This window comes from Microcebus murinus, chromosome 4 (genome assembly GCF_040939455.1).
Source record: "Microcebus murinus isolate Inina chromosome 4, M.murinus_Inina_mat1.0, whole genome shotgun sequence".
NCBI lineage: Eukaryota > Metazoa > Chordata > Mammalia > Primates > Cheirogaleidae > Microcebus > Microcebus murinus.
This window is the reverse complement of record NC_134107.1, coordinates 60,892,082-60,907,616: the sequence shown is the minus strand read 5'-3', so window position 1 is coordinate 60,907,616 and position 15,535 is coordinate 60,892,082. Positions and strand designations below refer to the sequence as shown.

At 56.8% G+C, this 15,535-nt stretch overlaps 1 protein-coding gene across 3 annotated transcripts in view; it reads left to right on the top strand.

Moving 5' to 3' along the window:
* The window catches only part of GDPD5 (glycerophosphodiester phosphodiesterase domain containing 5), an 85,113-nt gene that overhangs the window by 41,844 nt on the left and 27,734 nt on the right, over positions 1-15,535 (top strand). For all 3 annotated transcript variants that reach the window (XM_012744900.3, XM_012744896.3, XM_076002319.1), the window contains one exon: positions 1,841-2,017. In XM_012744900.3, the coding sequence (XP_012600354.2) occupies positions 1,901-2,017 (117 nt within the window). In that variant the 5' untranslated portion in view covers positions 1,841-1,900. The remainder of the gene's footprint in view (positions 1-1,840; positions 2,018-15,535) is intronic.

Sequence of the window (15,535 nt, the reverse complement as noted above, 5' to 3'; positions counted from 1 at the left end):
ATCATATGACTGAGCAATTCTACCCCAAAGTATGTACCCAAGAGAAATGAAAACATATCCTCACACAAAAACTCATTCATAGAAGCATTCTTCATAACAACTGAAAAGTGGTAACGACTTGAATGTCTGTGAGCTGACGCGTGAGTAAACACAATGTGGTGTGCCCATGCAATGCAATGTCACTCGGCGATGAGAAGGAGCGAAGTACTGATGTATGCTACAGCATGGATGGACCTTGAAAACGTCGTGCTGAGTGAACGAAGACACAAAAGGCCACATATTGCAGGATTCCATTTATATGAGATCCCTAGAGCAGGCATGTCTGTAGAGACAGAAAGCAGATTAGTGGTTGCCAAGGGCTGGGGGTGGGGCTGGGGCAATGGGACAGTGACTGCTAATGCATGTGGGGCATTTTGGTGGGGTTGATGAAGATGGTTTGGAAGTAGATAGCGGTGATGGTTGTATAACTTTGTGAATATACAAAAGATTGAATACTGTATATTAAATACTGAAATGTATATTTTAAAAGGGTGAATTTTATAGCATGTTAGTTATATCTCAATTTTAAAAATGGTAACGCTTCGTAGGGTTGCTGTTAGAGCGAATGCATGGAAGGCGCTTAGAGCAGTGCCTGGTGGTCCCCTGAGGGGGACAGGCCACTGTGTCCTGCTCACATTGTCTCCAGGGCCCAGGATGGGTCCTAGGACAGAACTTGGGACTCCAAGTTTCTGGAGTCCCACAGACCCAGTTCCTCATCTGCAAAATGGAATCATAATGATAGCTACCTCGCAGTGGCGTTGAACTCGAGTGTGTGAGGTGCCCCAAGCCGACTGCCACCTGGTCACATTTGACCAACATGGGCCCAGGAAGCTGAGCCCTCTGCAGTATCTCCAGGGCACCAAGCAGGCTGGGACAGGAGCTCCTGGTGGTGACAGTTCACGCTGCTGTTGCTGCCCCACCCTCCCACAGACCTCACCAGGCTGGGGGCTCCCTGTGCTGGACGAATGAACACTTTGAAACACTGGAGCAGATTCCTAGATCTGTCACACCCGGCTAAGTGACTGCAGGCCAGGCATTGCCCCTTTCTCTCTCCGAGCCTCAGTTTGTTGAACTGTCAAGTGGGTTCAGGACACAGTACGTGCCACTCCATGTGATTGTGATGATGAGATGGAACAGGAAATGTAAAGTGTTCACGCAGTGCCTGGCATATTTTGTGTGTTCAATACATGTCAGCTTTTATGACAATTTGTCTTAAAATGTTTATTTTGAGAGTCTATGTGCTGGGCACTTCTAGTTACTGAGGATATATCAGAGAATAAAACAGACAAAAATCCTTGTCTTCATGAAAATTACATTATAGTGGGGGTAGGCAGACAAGAAACAAAATAAGTTATATTGAAGAACATAATTGAGAAAATAAAGCTGAGAATGTGAGAGGGATCTGAAGGAATGTGGGAAGGGGGTGCAGTTTTACAGAAGGCGATCTGGGAAAGCCTCATTGAGAAAAGAACATTTGGGCAAAGACCTGAGGAGAGGAGGGGAAAGAGGGAGCCATGCAGGTTTCTAAGGGAAGAGCATGCCAGGCAGAAGAAACAGCTGCATGCCAGGCAAATGTGAAGAACATGGAAGAGGTCAGTGTGGCTGGAGGGAAAGAGTAGCAGGATGAGGTCATGGGTAGAAGGAGGCAGGAGACAAGCCCTTGGGGACCTGCAGGGTGGGCCTGTGATTCCAGGTGAGACCGGGACCCACTGCAGTGCTTGGAGCAGGGATGACCCACGGTGGCCTAGGCTGCAATGACGTCTCCTTCCCCGGCCTCACTGCCCTGTACTTCTTCCCGCAGGAGCAGCCCAGGGCCTCCATGGGCGCCTGAGGGCCGGGCGCCAGGGCCGCGGGCACGAGCATGGTGAGACACCAGCCCCTGCAGTACTACGAGCCACAGCTGTGCCTCTCCTGCCTCACGGGCATCTACGGCTGCCGTTGGAAGCGCTACCAGCGCTCCCATGATGACACCACACCGGTGAGCCACCCTGGGGGGAGGCCAGAGGGACACAGTGAGCCCCAGTGAGCCTGAGGGGCTCTTGGAGGGATCTTAGCGCTGTCTCTTCTGTGTGGCTCTGGCCGGGTCAAAGACCCTTCTGGGTTTTAGTTTCTCTTCTCTGCAAAATGGAGTCCATTTTACATTCCTGAATCCACCTGGCGGGGGGGGGGGGGGAGCTCATCCCCTCTGACCGTGGGGGGCTGGGATGCTCCAGAGGTCTGGGCACTCCAGGAGGGAGGGGTTGCCCCCCGGCGAGCAGTCCTCGGCTTCCTGGCCGGCCGGCTGGGAGGGCAGTGGCAGAGAGGGTGAGGAGGTGGGCCCGGCCATCCTGGAGCCTGGGAGCTGGCAGGGCTGCGCTGGCAGCGGGGCCTGTCACCTGAGCTGCAGGCCTGCCAGCAGGTGCTCTCCGTCAGTGCCGGCTCCCAGGCCAGACCTGAGCTGCCCTCCCAGAGCCGTGTGGTCCCTGGGGCACTGTCAGCCGGTGGATCTGGTTTCTTCTCTGAAGGAGCCCAATTCTTGTGTGCTGTTTATCTAAAAGCTTTGCTGTCTGGGGAAAACTTTCCTCCTTCCTCCTGCCTGTCTGAACAAAGAAGCCAGCCTCCAAATTCAGCCAGCCCCAGAACAGGCTGGAGTCGGCAAGGGGGCTCAGCTGAGGTCAGAGGCCCAGTAGGCCGGGCTGTCGGAGGGGGTGGCCAGGAAGCTTGTCCACCTGTCTGCCCTCCTGTGCCTCTGCTGCTGGGGGACAGAGCCTGGGTTTGTGACCCCTAAACAGTGAGAAGCAGGAACCCCCAGGGTGGGCACCAGGCCTGACTCATTGCCGTGTCCCCACTCCCAGCACGGAGGAGCAACATGGCCCAACTAAGGCCGGGGAGGACGGGCCACACGAGCCCACAGAGCAGCCCTTGGCAGTGCAGGACCTGGAGCCCAGTCTCTCTACACCAAGCCTCTTCCAGGGAGCCCTTTGGGCCCCATGTGTGACGCCTCTTCCGTGGACACAGGATCCCTGACAGGGTGCAGGCCAAGGGCTCTGGGGCCAGGGGGACTTAAGCTCCAGTAGCGCCTGCTCCACACGTGCTTAGTTGCCTGTGAGCGTCCTCGCCTGTGAGCTGGAGGGGCTAACACCGTCCTCCCAAGGAGCCACTGGGCTGACATGGGAGACGAGGGCTGTGAAGTGACCAGCACGGTGCCAGCTGTGACTAACTGTTGAGACAAGTCATTCCGATGCCTTCTCTGTCTCTGGAATGGGAGAGGGGTTGGGTTCGTGACTTCAGAATTCCGTGGCCACTTTGCTCTGCCCCCTGCTCTGTTCTCCACAGGGCAGGGGGCAGGCAGCTGGCCTCCCTTGCCCTGGCCTTCCTGTGTGCGCAAAGGCAGGAGCTCAGCGGTGGCTGGACGCCGTGTGTGCTGTGAGCCAGCTCTGCTGGGCACTGACACTCGGCACTCGTGTTCCTCCCAGCGAGCTGTGAGCGGTGATGGGCAAACAGAAGCCAGGGGCTAGAGTGACTGGGTCAAGGTCACACAGCCACGAGGGGCAGGGCCCAGATTTGGACCCGGGGGTACAGGCGCAGCAGCCACTGGTGGGGATGGGGTGTGGAGACAGCTGAGGCCACAGGGAAGAGAAGGATGGCTGGGGTGCTAAGCCGAAGCCCCTTGGCCATCAGGGCAGACACAGGAGGAAGGCGTATCTCCCAGGATGTCTCACTCCCTTGGTGGGTCCCACGCCAGCAGTCCTAGGCCAGGGACTCAGGAGGTGACAGGTCTTGGCTGCGGCCCACAGGAGGTGGCCCAGGTCTGGTTTTGAGCTGACCCAGAACCAGAGCAGGGTGGGCCCGCAAGGCCAGGATCTGGGGCACAGGTCTGGAGGGGCAGCAGGGGGCCATGAGCCTGGCTAGGAGAGGAGACGGCTTTGCAGCAGCTCTGGGTGGCAGTGCCTCTGCAGAAATGGCTGAGCTCACCTCAGGTGACCCCAAACCCAGCAGAAGATGAGCACGTCTGCTCCCCGCTTCCCCGCCCTGTTCTCCCCCTGTCACTCACCCAGCTCCCGCCTCCTTCTCCTCCCACTTCCTGGGCTCCCAGCCTCTGCCCTCACCCTCTCTCTCTCCGAGCTCCCTGCGGCAGTGACGGCTGGGCTCTCTGGCCTGGCACAGTGAAGGAAGGGCGACCTGGTTTCTCAAAGACAGGGCTGGGTAGAGTAGGGAACTCCGTAACCTTTGCTGAACAAATAGAGGCTCGCTGGTAGGGAGAGGACAGCCATGGGCTTGGTGGTGGTGGAGGGCCTGGGCCTGGGCGTCTCCTCATTCCCACCTCCTGTTCCCTGGGGACTCTCCCCCTGCAGCTCCCGACTCAGAGAAGCCTGGGTTCAAGCCTAGGATGGACCTGCTGCACGAGCCTCAGGAGGCTGGTGGCTAGGGGAGAGAATGTGTGTTGAGGATGTGTGCCATTATTAGGTTTTTTATTTTTTATTTTTTTTAGAGATGGAGTCTCACTGTGTCATCCAGGTTGTAGTAGTGCAATGGTGTGATCATAGCTCATTGCAGCCTCAAACTCCTGGGCTCAAGCGATCCTCCTGGCTCAGCCTCCTGAGTAGCTGGGACTACAGATGTGCACCACCATACCCAGCTAATTTTTAAATTTTTTGTAGAAATGGATTGTCAATGTGTTGCCCAAGCTGGTCTTGAACTCCTGGGCTCAAGTAATTCTCCTGCCTCAGCCTCAAAGTGTTGGGATTACAGGCTTGAGTCCCGGCACTCAGCTTATTGAAGATGTGTGTGTTTCCATGAGAGCTTGCTGGAAGGAGAAGAAAGGAGGCCCAGGAAGGAGGACTTGGGAAGTTCCCCAATGGGTGAGAACAAGAAATGGACCAGGAATATTTGGGACAAGACAAGGAATGTCCTTGAATACCAGGCTAGGCACCCTCAGGGATTCCCTGGTTGGGATCCAGCCCTGACATGCCGAGGCGGGTCTTGGGAAGTGGGAAGGAGGCCCACCTCCCCACGCATGTTGGCCTCCCCCTTCCTGCCCTGCCAGCCTGCTACAGCCCCACCTCTTCCCAGCCTTGGCCCCCACTGCCCCTCCCCCCAGAACATACACTTGACATGTAAGGAAGCAGGAGGTGACATGGCCTCTTCTCCTGCCCCAGCGCTGCGGAGTGGAGGAGTCTGGCAGCAGGAGGCCGCGGGCTCAACAGCCAGAAAGGGGAAGCAGAGCTTTTCATAACTGGGGATAATTAATTGGTTGTTGTCTGTGACTCATTACTCTAATACTGCCAATTAAGGACTTGGTAGGACAGAAGACTGTTCTCAGGCCATCCCCACAGGTCCCCTGAAGACTGTGTGTCTGCAGGAGGCAGCACAGTGTCAAAACCAGCTTCTCTGTTGCAAGAGAGAGAGAGGTCAGATGCCTGGAGGAACTTCCCAGCCAGAGACATGAATGAGACAGACTGTGACGGCCAGTTGTCTCGCACTCCCTCAGCACACGTGCGGCAGGGAGGCTGGCATGATCTTAATTGACCCCTCCATCTAGAGATGGGGCTCCAGGAACATAAGAGATTTCTTTAAGCTGAGAGGCTGAGACACAGCCCACCTGCCCCCTGCTTCCACGCCCAGGCTTGGGCCCTCTCCCCTATTCTGCACCAGTCTTGTCTGGGGTGCAGGGGTTACTTATTCAATCAACAAACCTACCCCGCTACCTTCTCCAGGCCCTGGGGTCATAGATATATCAGACCAGTTCTCCCCTCCCTTGAAGGGCTTCCAGGCTGGTAGGGGAGCAGACAGGAACAGACACACCCAGACCACCCAGGGCGATCATTGCAGAGGCCAGGGAAACCCCAGCGTGGGAAAAGCTTGCCGAGCTGGCCTCCAGAAGGTTAGCCCCTTCTCCCCAGAGCGGGGAAGTATTCAGGACAGGGGAAACTGTGTGTACAAGAGAGTGCCTTGTGTTTGGGAACTGCAAGTAATTCTGCCCAGTGTGGCTCAGGTGGGTGGCGGGTGTGTGTGTGTGTGGTCAAGCGGGCCGGAGCCCCGGAGCTGTGCAGAGGAGCCTGGATCTCAGCCCGGAGTCAGACTCAGGCCACGCAAGAACCACTGTGGCGAATGATCCCAGGGTCTTGAGTGGAGGTGGGGAAGGCCAGGGAGCCAGGGGAGAGAGGCTGAGGCCTGGCCAGGGCTGCGGGGAATGCAGGGGAGGGATTCGGAGACACCAATAATCAGAGACACATATAATCAACAGACTGTGCGTTGAGATTGAGAGAAAGGAGTCTCTGATGACTCCCATCATCCCACGATTTCCAGCCTGGGTGGTGGAGGCCGTTCCTGGAGATGGGAAACCTTGCTGTGTCCCAGGAGTGGTGAGAGGAAAGTGGTCTCGGTAGAGCCCAGGAATAGCACCGTGGGGGGTGGGGGGACAGACAAATAAGCCTCCCTAGCCTCAGTGGCCTGCTTCCTATGATGAGATGTGATGGGAGTCACTCCTGCTACCCTGCCAGGCAGGAAGACACCTGCTGTGGGAAATCCATCCCCACCTCTTCTGCCCCTTGCACCTCCATGCAAGCCACGCCGGGCTTCTCCCCACTCCCAGGGTAGCCCCACCCCTCAATGCCCTTGCTCTCCCTCTCTGCCTCTGACTCCTTGCAAATGCCCCACCCCCACCCCCCAAAAAGTCAGCCCCTCCCTCCCTCCCTCTGTCCTCTCCTCCCTCTCTCTTTTCCTCTCTTCCCTGGGCTCCTACAGCACCTTGGCCTGTGCAGCCACATGGCTTGTGACTTTTTCTGTCTCCTGCTCGACTCTTAAGTGTTTTAGGGCAGAGCCTGGGCCCGAACACTCCAGGGGCCTGGCTCAGAGGAGGTCCTTGGACAAGGTCTGCCCAGTGAGCGGCTGCGAGGATGATTGGGCGCATGCGTTCCCGAGTGAGTGAGGAAGCGGGTTCGGGAACATGCCTGCCATCTTGCTGCCCAGGCGGGGAGGCAGGCATATGTGTGCACACGGGCGCATGTGGCGTTCTTGGCGCTGCCTGCTGTGCCCGGCTGTGGTTGGCAGGGCAGGGTGCTGACTCAGCCAGTGGGACCTCCAGGATCCCCCTTGGAGCTGGGATTGGGCTCTGCTGCAAGAGGGAGGGGAGGTTCCCAACTGGCCCCCCGCTTCCTGTCCTGCCAACCAGGTTTGTGTCAGGGATTGGGGTCTGGAAAGAATAGATCCCACCCAGGAATCAGGGTAGGCTTCAGGGGTGAAGGAGCCTTTGAGACAGGCACAGGGTGCGATTGGATTCAGTCGGGTGCCTCTGACATTCCTGGGCAGCCTGAACTCTACCCTGTTTCCCAGTGTCAGAGGGTGACCTTGGGTGAGGCCCAGACCCTCCCCGGGCCTCAGCTTGCTTATGGGTCAAATGAAGGTTCAAATCCGCGTCCCAAGGGTCCAGTTAGATAATGGATACGAATGTGCCTCCTGTCTTGTACCATAAGAGACCGTTGTTCCAAGCTTGGGGAAAACGTGCCGCCCTACAAACTTTCAAAGTGGTGGCTTTCTCTTCTTTCATGCTTTGAGGAAAAGGGACCCAGCAGGGGTGAGAGAAGAGCTTTATTTTTCCTGCTTCTAAAATGGGGATGATGATACCTCTTGCCGGGTTGCGATGAGGATAAGAAAATAGGAGATGATATTATTACATCCACGAGAGAGGGGTGGGGCGGCAGAGCCCCAGTTTGCTGCAGCACAGGGAGACGAGGATTTATCGCTGCAATAAAGCCACGCTGTCTCCTGGCTTCAGGAACCCCCACACCCCACCCAGCTCCTCACAGAGTAGCATTCAGGGCACCTGGCATGTCCACACCGGGCTCCAGGGCAGTGGCCGAGCTCTCGGTGCCGATGCTCTGTGAGCACCTTGAGCGCTGGGGAGCAAGAGTGGGGCACTGGCAGGGGAGGGGACTGTGGCCACCCACCCTGTGGCCTGGGCAGGGCTCTCTGGAGCTCCCTGGGATGGGCTTTTGTAAGGGCCCCTAGCTTTTCTGCTGTGTCTTCCTGAGGGGCTTATGCAACCCGAGGGATGGGGGAAAGAGCCAGGGTGCTCCAGGCGGGGCCTGATTGCATCCTGCTGCCTAATGAAGCGCTCTGAGTGCACCCCAGCAGAAGCAAGGGCAGACAGAAGCCTAATTGCCCGGCTCTCTGCAGCCCAGAAAAATAAATCCAGCCTCTTAGGCTGTCAGGAGCTGGCTGGGAGTGGGGATTCTAATCCCTGTCCCTGCTTGGCCCTAATGCAATATCTCTCAAACCTCCTGGGGCTGCCCCCTCCCCCAAATCTCCTGGGTCAGGGCCAGGGTGATCCTGCCAGGGCCTTCCCATCTCTCCCTCCTTGCTCCCCGCACCCATCCCAGCTGACATTTCCCCAGCTTTTCCCAGGCATCAGTCCTCCCATTTTGAATTTGGCAAAGGTAGAACAGCTGGGGTGCCCGAAATTTGGCCTGCAGGTGGCAGACTCAGGGGTAGGCGACCCTCAGCCCCTCAATCTCTCCCTCCCAGTCTCTGCAGGACTGTGCTGTGCGGTGCTGAGGGCACAGCTGGGCTCTGGGACCTCAAAGCAGAGCTGGGACCACAGGGGAGACACTGGGGGCAGGGCCGGCCAAGCAGGGAGGAGCCGTGCCAGGCAGAGCCAGCATGCAGGGGAAAGGGCGGCCCCGGGACAGACTGGAAAACCTGGAAACACAGCCACACACGTTGCAGAGTTTACCGAGTGGTAAACGAATGTGGAAAGTATTGCAAGTAGCACAAATGGTATAGGGACAGCTGAAGCATCCATTTGGTGAAAGTAAAATTAGATCCCTGCCTCTTACCTCACACCAGAATAAATTCCAGATGGATTAAAATGTATTTTTTTCTATTTTTAAACTTTTTTCCTATTTAGAAAGCACACATTTGTTGAGAAAATTCAAACAACTTGGAAAGATGTAAAGAAAAAGAAATTCTAGTCTTCCTGCTTTAGAGATAAGGCTTTCAAACCTCTCTCCATACACGTGACCCACACGAAGCTGTAGATAGATGGGTGGATTACTGGTTTAAATGTAAACACCAAGACCAAGAAACCACCAGCATAAAACATGACTTAAATCTATAATCCGCACCACCTTCCTTCAATGTGATACCAAAGGCAAAATGTGTAAAGGAAAAGAGGGGTAGATTTGATCATATAAAAAATTTAAACTTTTATACAAAAAGCATGATAAAATTAAGTTAAATGGTAAAATAAGAAAAATGATACACTTTGTTTGAAGGTTTCATATGCAGCTTTTTATAAGCCCGTAAGAAATGAAGCCTGGCTGGGTGGAATGGCTCATGCCTCTAATCCTAGCTCTCTGGGAGGCCGAGGCGGGAGGATCGCTCAAGGTCAGGAGTTCGAAACCAGCCTGAGCAAGAGCGAGACCTGGTCTCTACTATAAATAGAAAGAAATTGATTGGCTAACTAAAAAAATATATAGAAAAAAAATTAACCAGGCATGGTGGCGCATGCCTGTAGTCCCAGCTACTTGGGAAGCTGAGGCAGGAAGATTGCTTGAGCCCAGGAGTTTGAGGTTGCTGTGAGCTAGGCTGATGCCACAGCACTCTAGCCTGGGCAACAGAGTAAGACTCTGTCTCCCCCCCCCAAAAAAAAGAGAAAGAAATGAAGCTGGTTTCCCAAAACAAAACCTGTCTTGGTCGGTAACATCCTCTCCCCTCTCCCTCTGTCTGGTTAGGGGCTCCCCAAACTTGTGCCCCCTGGCAAGCCCTTTCCTCCCACTTGGCTGCAGGTGTCTCCTCTTTCAGGAAGCCCTCCAGGCCACCCCTCCTGGCAGCAGGATCTGGACTTTGAGCTCCCCAGTGGCCTGTGTTTGCCCACTCCCCACACCCACTGCCAGGACTGGTGCCACCTGCCTGCCGCTCAGTCATGGCTCTGGGTGGCCCGAGATTTATCTCTGCATATCCAAGGCCCAGCAGAAGGGCAAAGCGATTGTGTATAGAGTGACAGGAAGAGAGTGGTGGCCAGGATGTGAAGGAGAGATGCTGGGATTTAGTTTGGGAAGGTGTATGAGGTGGGCATCTAGTTGTTTTCTTTTTACCGAATGGATGTCCGCTGTCCAGATGTCCCAACACCATCTGTTGAATTCTACATTATCTCTGCTCTAATTTACTAATGTCCTAACCCTGCGTCCATGTTTCCAGCCCATTCTCCTTACTTAGATTTCACTGTTTCCATTTCTTAATTGGACCTTTAGGAGATGAGTCGAGATGATCTCTGAAATCTTGTTTAACTCTGAAATTAGAGTTAGACACTGCCCTGGCACTGGCTGTGAATCGAAGTGTGACCTTGGGCAAGGCCCTGCCCCTCTGAGCCTGGTCAGACAAGGATAGTTACACGTCCCGCCCTTGTTGCTTTGAGACAGTTGGGGATGCTGGGGGCACCCAGAGCTGTGAGCTGTGGCTCCACCATTCTGGTTGCCCTTGTGACCTTGGGCAAGTCACTTCCACTTCTGAGTCACTTCTGAGCCTCGGTTTCCCCAGACTATACCGCCCACCTTGCAGAGCTGTGGGGAGGATGGGGTGAAGCAGGTGCGGGGCTCTTACCATAACCCCCCAGCACCATGGTGAGCTCACACAGGGCCCCGTACTCTGCAGCTCGTGAGTGGGATAGGGCAGCTACCGTGCCAGGGTCTTCTTCCTCCAGCGGAGCCAGCTCCCGGGGCCGCAGCCTGCAGAGCCAGGCCTGACCTCTGCGTCTAGCTGACCACGCACTCATTCTGGGTTGGGGGCAGGCGATCAGGCTGGCTGTCCTCAGCAGCTGGAGAAATGTGGGGTAGAGCAGGGGGAGGGGAAAGGCTTGATCACTGTCTTCACATAATTAAAGGGCTGTCAGACTCGAAATGATAATTACAGGAAGGATCATGGATTTTGTGACTTACAGCTTACATCTGTAATCGTGCTGGGGCCTGGCAGCCCTCCTGTGAGGTGGTGGTGATGTCATCCCTGTGAACAGAGGAGGAAGCTGAGGCTGGAGGGCGTGAGCGATTGGCCCGTGGCCACGCAGCCGGTGGGGAGGAGGGCAGGGATTAAAATCCAACTCTTTATTATATCCGCCCTGCCCCCCAGTCATTTGACCTCAATGTTTCTTCCCCTTTGGTTGGATGTGTTCTGAGTGGTATCGGAGCCAGATGCAGCGGGCAGAGGAGGAGGCTGATTTCAGCTCCACCTGCGGGAGGGGCAGATGGAAGGGCCTAACCAGACACCCCTGCACATGAAGTCTTAGAGGTCAGAGCAGCGTGCCAACACTGCTGTCCCCATTTTACAGAGCTGGAAGCTGGGCTCAGAGAAGATAAATGTCTTCCCCAGGGTCACCCAAGAGTGGCCAGTTTGGGATTCAAACCGAATGTTCCTAGACCCCCAAGCCAGCCTCCCTGTCAGGCTACTGGTCTTGGAGAAGCGACTTTGGGTCCAGAGGAGGACCACACAGCCCCTGGAGGGAGCAGGCCTGGAGCCACCAGAGCAGAGCAGGGTGAGCTCCTGTCCTGGAGGCTGCAGGTCTCTGCCCCGGGGACAGAGGCAGGGGACCGGGAGCTGACAAGACGGCGCTGGCTCTGAGCGGGCTGTGACCTGAGTCTGTGATATTGCCAGGACGGGGCTGGCAGTCCCCGCTCCGCTGTCTGCACTGCAGAGTTCAGACCCCAGGTTCTGTCTGGAGACCCAGGGTAGCTGCTCTGTGCCCTGTGGGGCCCCTGTAGTGGAGGGGCAGCCGTGTGCATCCTGGCCTGAGGCCGCAGTGTGGGGTGGCCAGGGGCCTGTGGCTTGCGGCTGCAGCGTGCTCTGCGGCTGTGTGAGCCCCAGCAGCTCACACGCTCCTTCTGCTCACTCTTCTCTGAATGCAGAGGACTCTGGGCTGGGAGGGACGGAACAGGACAGAGACGGTGAGGAGATGTAACTGTCAGAAGGAGGGAGTGAAGAGAAGGAGTAGCCTTTGGGGACACTGGCCCACCTTGCCCAGATCACAATGGAGGGGCTCATTTTCCTGGAGGGTTCGGGCAAGGCTGGGGAGGAGACAAGGCAGGGCTGGCAAGGCCAGATGCCCACGGCCTCCGGGATCCTCCAGCCCAGCCACCTGCCTCGGCCTCCATCCCCTGGGAATGGGAATGGAGCTTTCTATCCATCCATGGCCGGGACCACCTGCTGCCCCAGCTGCCCCCTTCCTATCTGGTCCCTGCCTGCTGCAGCCTGGGCCAGCTCAGGGATTGCCTCCACGGAAGATGGCTATGCCCTTAGTCCCAGCCCGGCTCAGCCTCTGTCCTGCTCCCTGAGGGTAAGTCTGGGGCTTAAACCGTAGCGCCATTCACTGGTACCCTGAAGCGTCCCTGCATCACCTGTCTCACATGCACACCTCCTTCTGTCCCTCATACTGTGTCTGGACACCAGGACTAGGGGACACAGAGATAGCTCAGGCCATCCCTGCCCTGAAGGAGCCCATAGCCCAGGGAACTGTCCCTCAGCATGTGCCTACTGTGTGCCACTCGAAGCCCATAAGCTCGTTTAACAGCGCTCTCCGAGCCAGGCTTGTCATTGCCACTCGCAGGCGTGCAGCCCAAGGCTTGGCAGGGCTGACCAGCTTGCCCAGGTGGCAGAGCAGGCCTTCCGCGCCCAGGCTCTTTCCACCTCCACAATTTGGAAATTGAGGGCCAGGTTGGTGGGCGCCAAGAGTCCGTGCAGGATGGTCAGAGAAGGGAGGTCTTTGGGGTCTGGGGGATGGAAAGGCTTCCTGAAGGAGCAAGAGGTCTGGCCTGGGGGTGGACCCCAGAGAGAGGGAAGAGAGGAATCCAAGCTGGGCCTGGAATTGCCATACGGAGTCCCAGAGGATGAGGGTGGGTTGAGGGGAGCTGTCGAGGGCTGGCCCTTGAGGGGGCCTGCAGAGGACTGCTGTTTGTCAGGACACTGGTTCAAATCTTGTGCCCATTCCTCCCCTTCTTGGTGACCTCTCTGACTCACCTACACTCACCCATGTTGAGCCTTCGTGCAAATCCCTAGAAGGCACCTTTTCCCCAGGACACCTGGCTGCCATGTGCTAGAAAATTGGCATAATAAATGTGCACATTTATGGCAACGGTGACATGAGTGGCACTTCTTGGTGTGGTGCAGTGCACCGCTCACTCAGCCAGATGTGGTGGGACAGAGATAAATATCCCTAAATAAACAGTCCCCGCACGGTGCAGACTGTGAGAGTGGAGGGAGGGTCCTCTCCACATGGCAGGGCCCTGGGGCAGTGATCAGGGCTCTGCATCTCCCCAGAGCAGGGCCGGATTGGCTGGAGCGGGTGGCACTGTGCAGGCCTTTCTCTGCCTAACGAGCCCTGACAGGGACCATTAGTACCACTGGAGCCTCTTCATCAGCAGAGCCGCTCCACAGGCCACTTCCTCCGCGAGTTCCTCACCTTCCCCTTCCCCTCCTTCTAGCCAGTGTTTCCTCTGATTGTTCTTAGAGTGATCCCCCTGCCTCCCTCCCCTGCAGTTGGGTTGAAGAGGCCCCATCTACAGGCTTCCTGTGGCTTCCAGCTCCTGGGATCTCAATTCCAGTCCCCCACCCCAGCTCACACCCCACTTCTGATAACAGGGTTCATAGTTATGCGTTGCTTAGGCCCTGCCCCGATCCCTGCCATGCCTGGGTGTCTCACCCACCTGCCGGTTCTAGTCTTGTCACCCTGGCTAGTCCCCAGGGGTGGGGTGCAGCCCCCATTCCTGCCCTGTCCTGCCCCACTGTGAGGATCTGACCAAGTGAGAACAATGGCCCTTGGTGCACCCGCCAGCCCCCACGCTGCTATGGGCCCTCCCAACACCCGTGGTCCCCCTGGCCACCTGTCAGTGCTGCGTCCCGCATCGTACCTTACCGCATCGTACCTTACCGTGGGACGGCCTCCCAGTACATCTAGCAGGTTCTGCACCTCCAGGTTCCTTGCCTGGGGTGGGGCCCCTCACCCGGGCCCCTCTCAGAACCTGTCTTCTGCCCAGAGGCACAGAGGCCTTGCCCCTGCTGAGACAGAGGGGTCTCCGTGGACAGATGGCCAGCTCAGGGGCACAGCAGGCTGAGTGCTCCTCTGTGGGGAGGGGGTGTTAAGCCCCTGGGCGGGGGCACTCATGCCAGGGTAGGAGAAAGGGTGGTTCCTTGCCAACCATTTCATTATCAACTCTTTCTTAAGTTCCTATGCCACCTAGAAGGTGACAGCCACCAGATTTCAAGGCACTAATGGGGGAGGCCAACTTGTGCAGAGACAGTTCTGGAGCTGCGGGGTCTGTGCTCTAACTGAGGTGGGCGCAAGGGTTCCAGGAGCCCTGAAGAGTTAGGGGAGGCCTCAGGGAGGAGTGTAGTCTGGGAGGAGGAGGGTGTCCCTGACGAACCACAGAAAGGGTGCTGTCTGATGGGGACGTGGCTGTGTGAAGGCATGGGGAACTATGGGTGATCTCGTGCATGGGCACAGCGTGCACATGTGGGGCTGTGGCAGAGAGGCTGGCCTGGGCCAGGTAGGAGCTCAGGCCAGTGGGACTCTCCAGCTGGAGCATGACGTGACCAGAGGGGGGTCAGTCTGGGGGACATGGCACACCCTTTGGGAGACCCAAATGTTTGACTTGGCCTGGGACTCGCCAGCTGCACTCTGTAGGAAAGGGGGACAGCTGTGAGCAGATGACAATTTGAGGAGGCAAGAGGGATTCTTAGAAGGACTAGAGCTGGGTTGCTGGGCCAGCCAGGGTCAGGGTGTGGGGGAAGGTGCCTGCTCAGATGCAGCAGTGTGGCCCAGCTCCATGGCCTTGTGGCAGAAAGAAGGACTGAGCTGCCAACATTCTCTGTTCCCCCAGACAGTCCTGGTCATTCTCTGGCTAGCGGCTCCTGGGTTCATTTGCTCAGGAGGGCACGTGGCCTGCCTGCCCCTAGCCAAGGTTTCTCCGTTCCTGAGCAAGGGTGTGCCATGCTGAGTCCAAGTGGGGCAGACAGAACGAGAAGCCACTCCCTCTGCCCTGAACCTGTTGGAAAGACTGGGTTTCAGGGTGTCATCACCTCTGCATTTCTACTTATGTATAAAGTGGGGCTAAGCAAGGCAGCCTGGCTCTGCACATGACAATGAGTGGTGGCAGCTGCTCACCCAAGCACAAGTCAGCCAACTTAGGGACCCACCTGGGCAGGAGGGTTACCTAAGCACAAGCCCCCCTGCCCAGGGCTGGGCATGGAGCAGATGCCCAGTGGGTGCCAAGCCACAGAGTCTCGGGGCGTGGAGGCCTTCCCTGCGTGCTGGAGAGGAAAGGGCGCTTACGGACGCACCGAGAGCACCGACCGTTTTGAGCACTTGACTCATAGTATCCCGTTTGACTCTCCAGCAACCCCACGGCACAAGCACTGTTGTTGTCCTCACTTCACAGAGGAGGAAACTCAGGCACAGAGGATGAGCAGCTTATCCAAGGCTGTACAGCCTGTAGGTGGTGGCAGGGAGTTGCAGTTCCCAGGCAGTCTGACT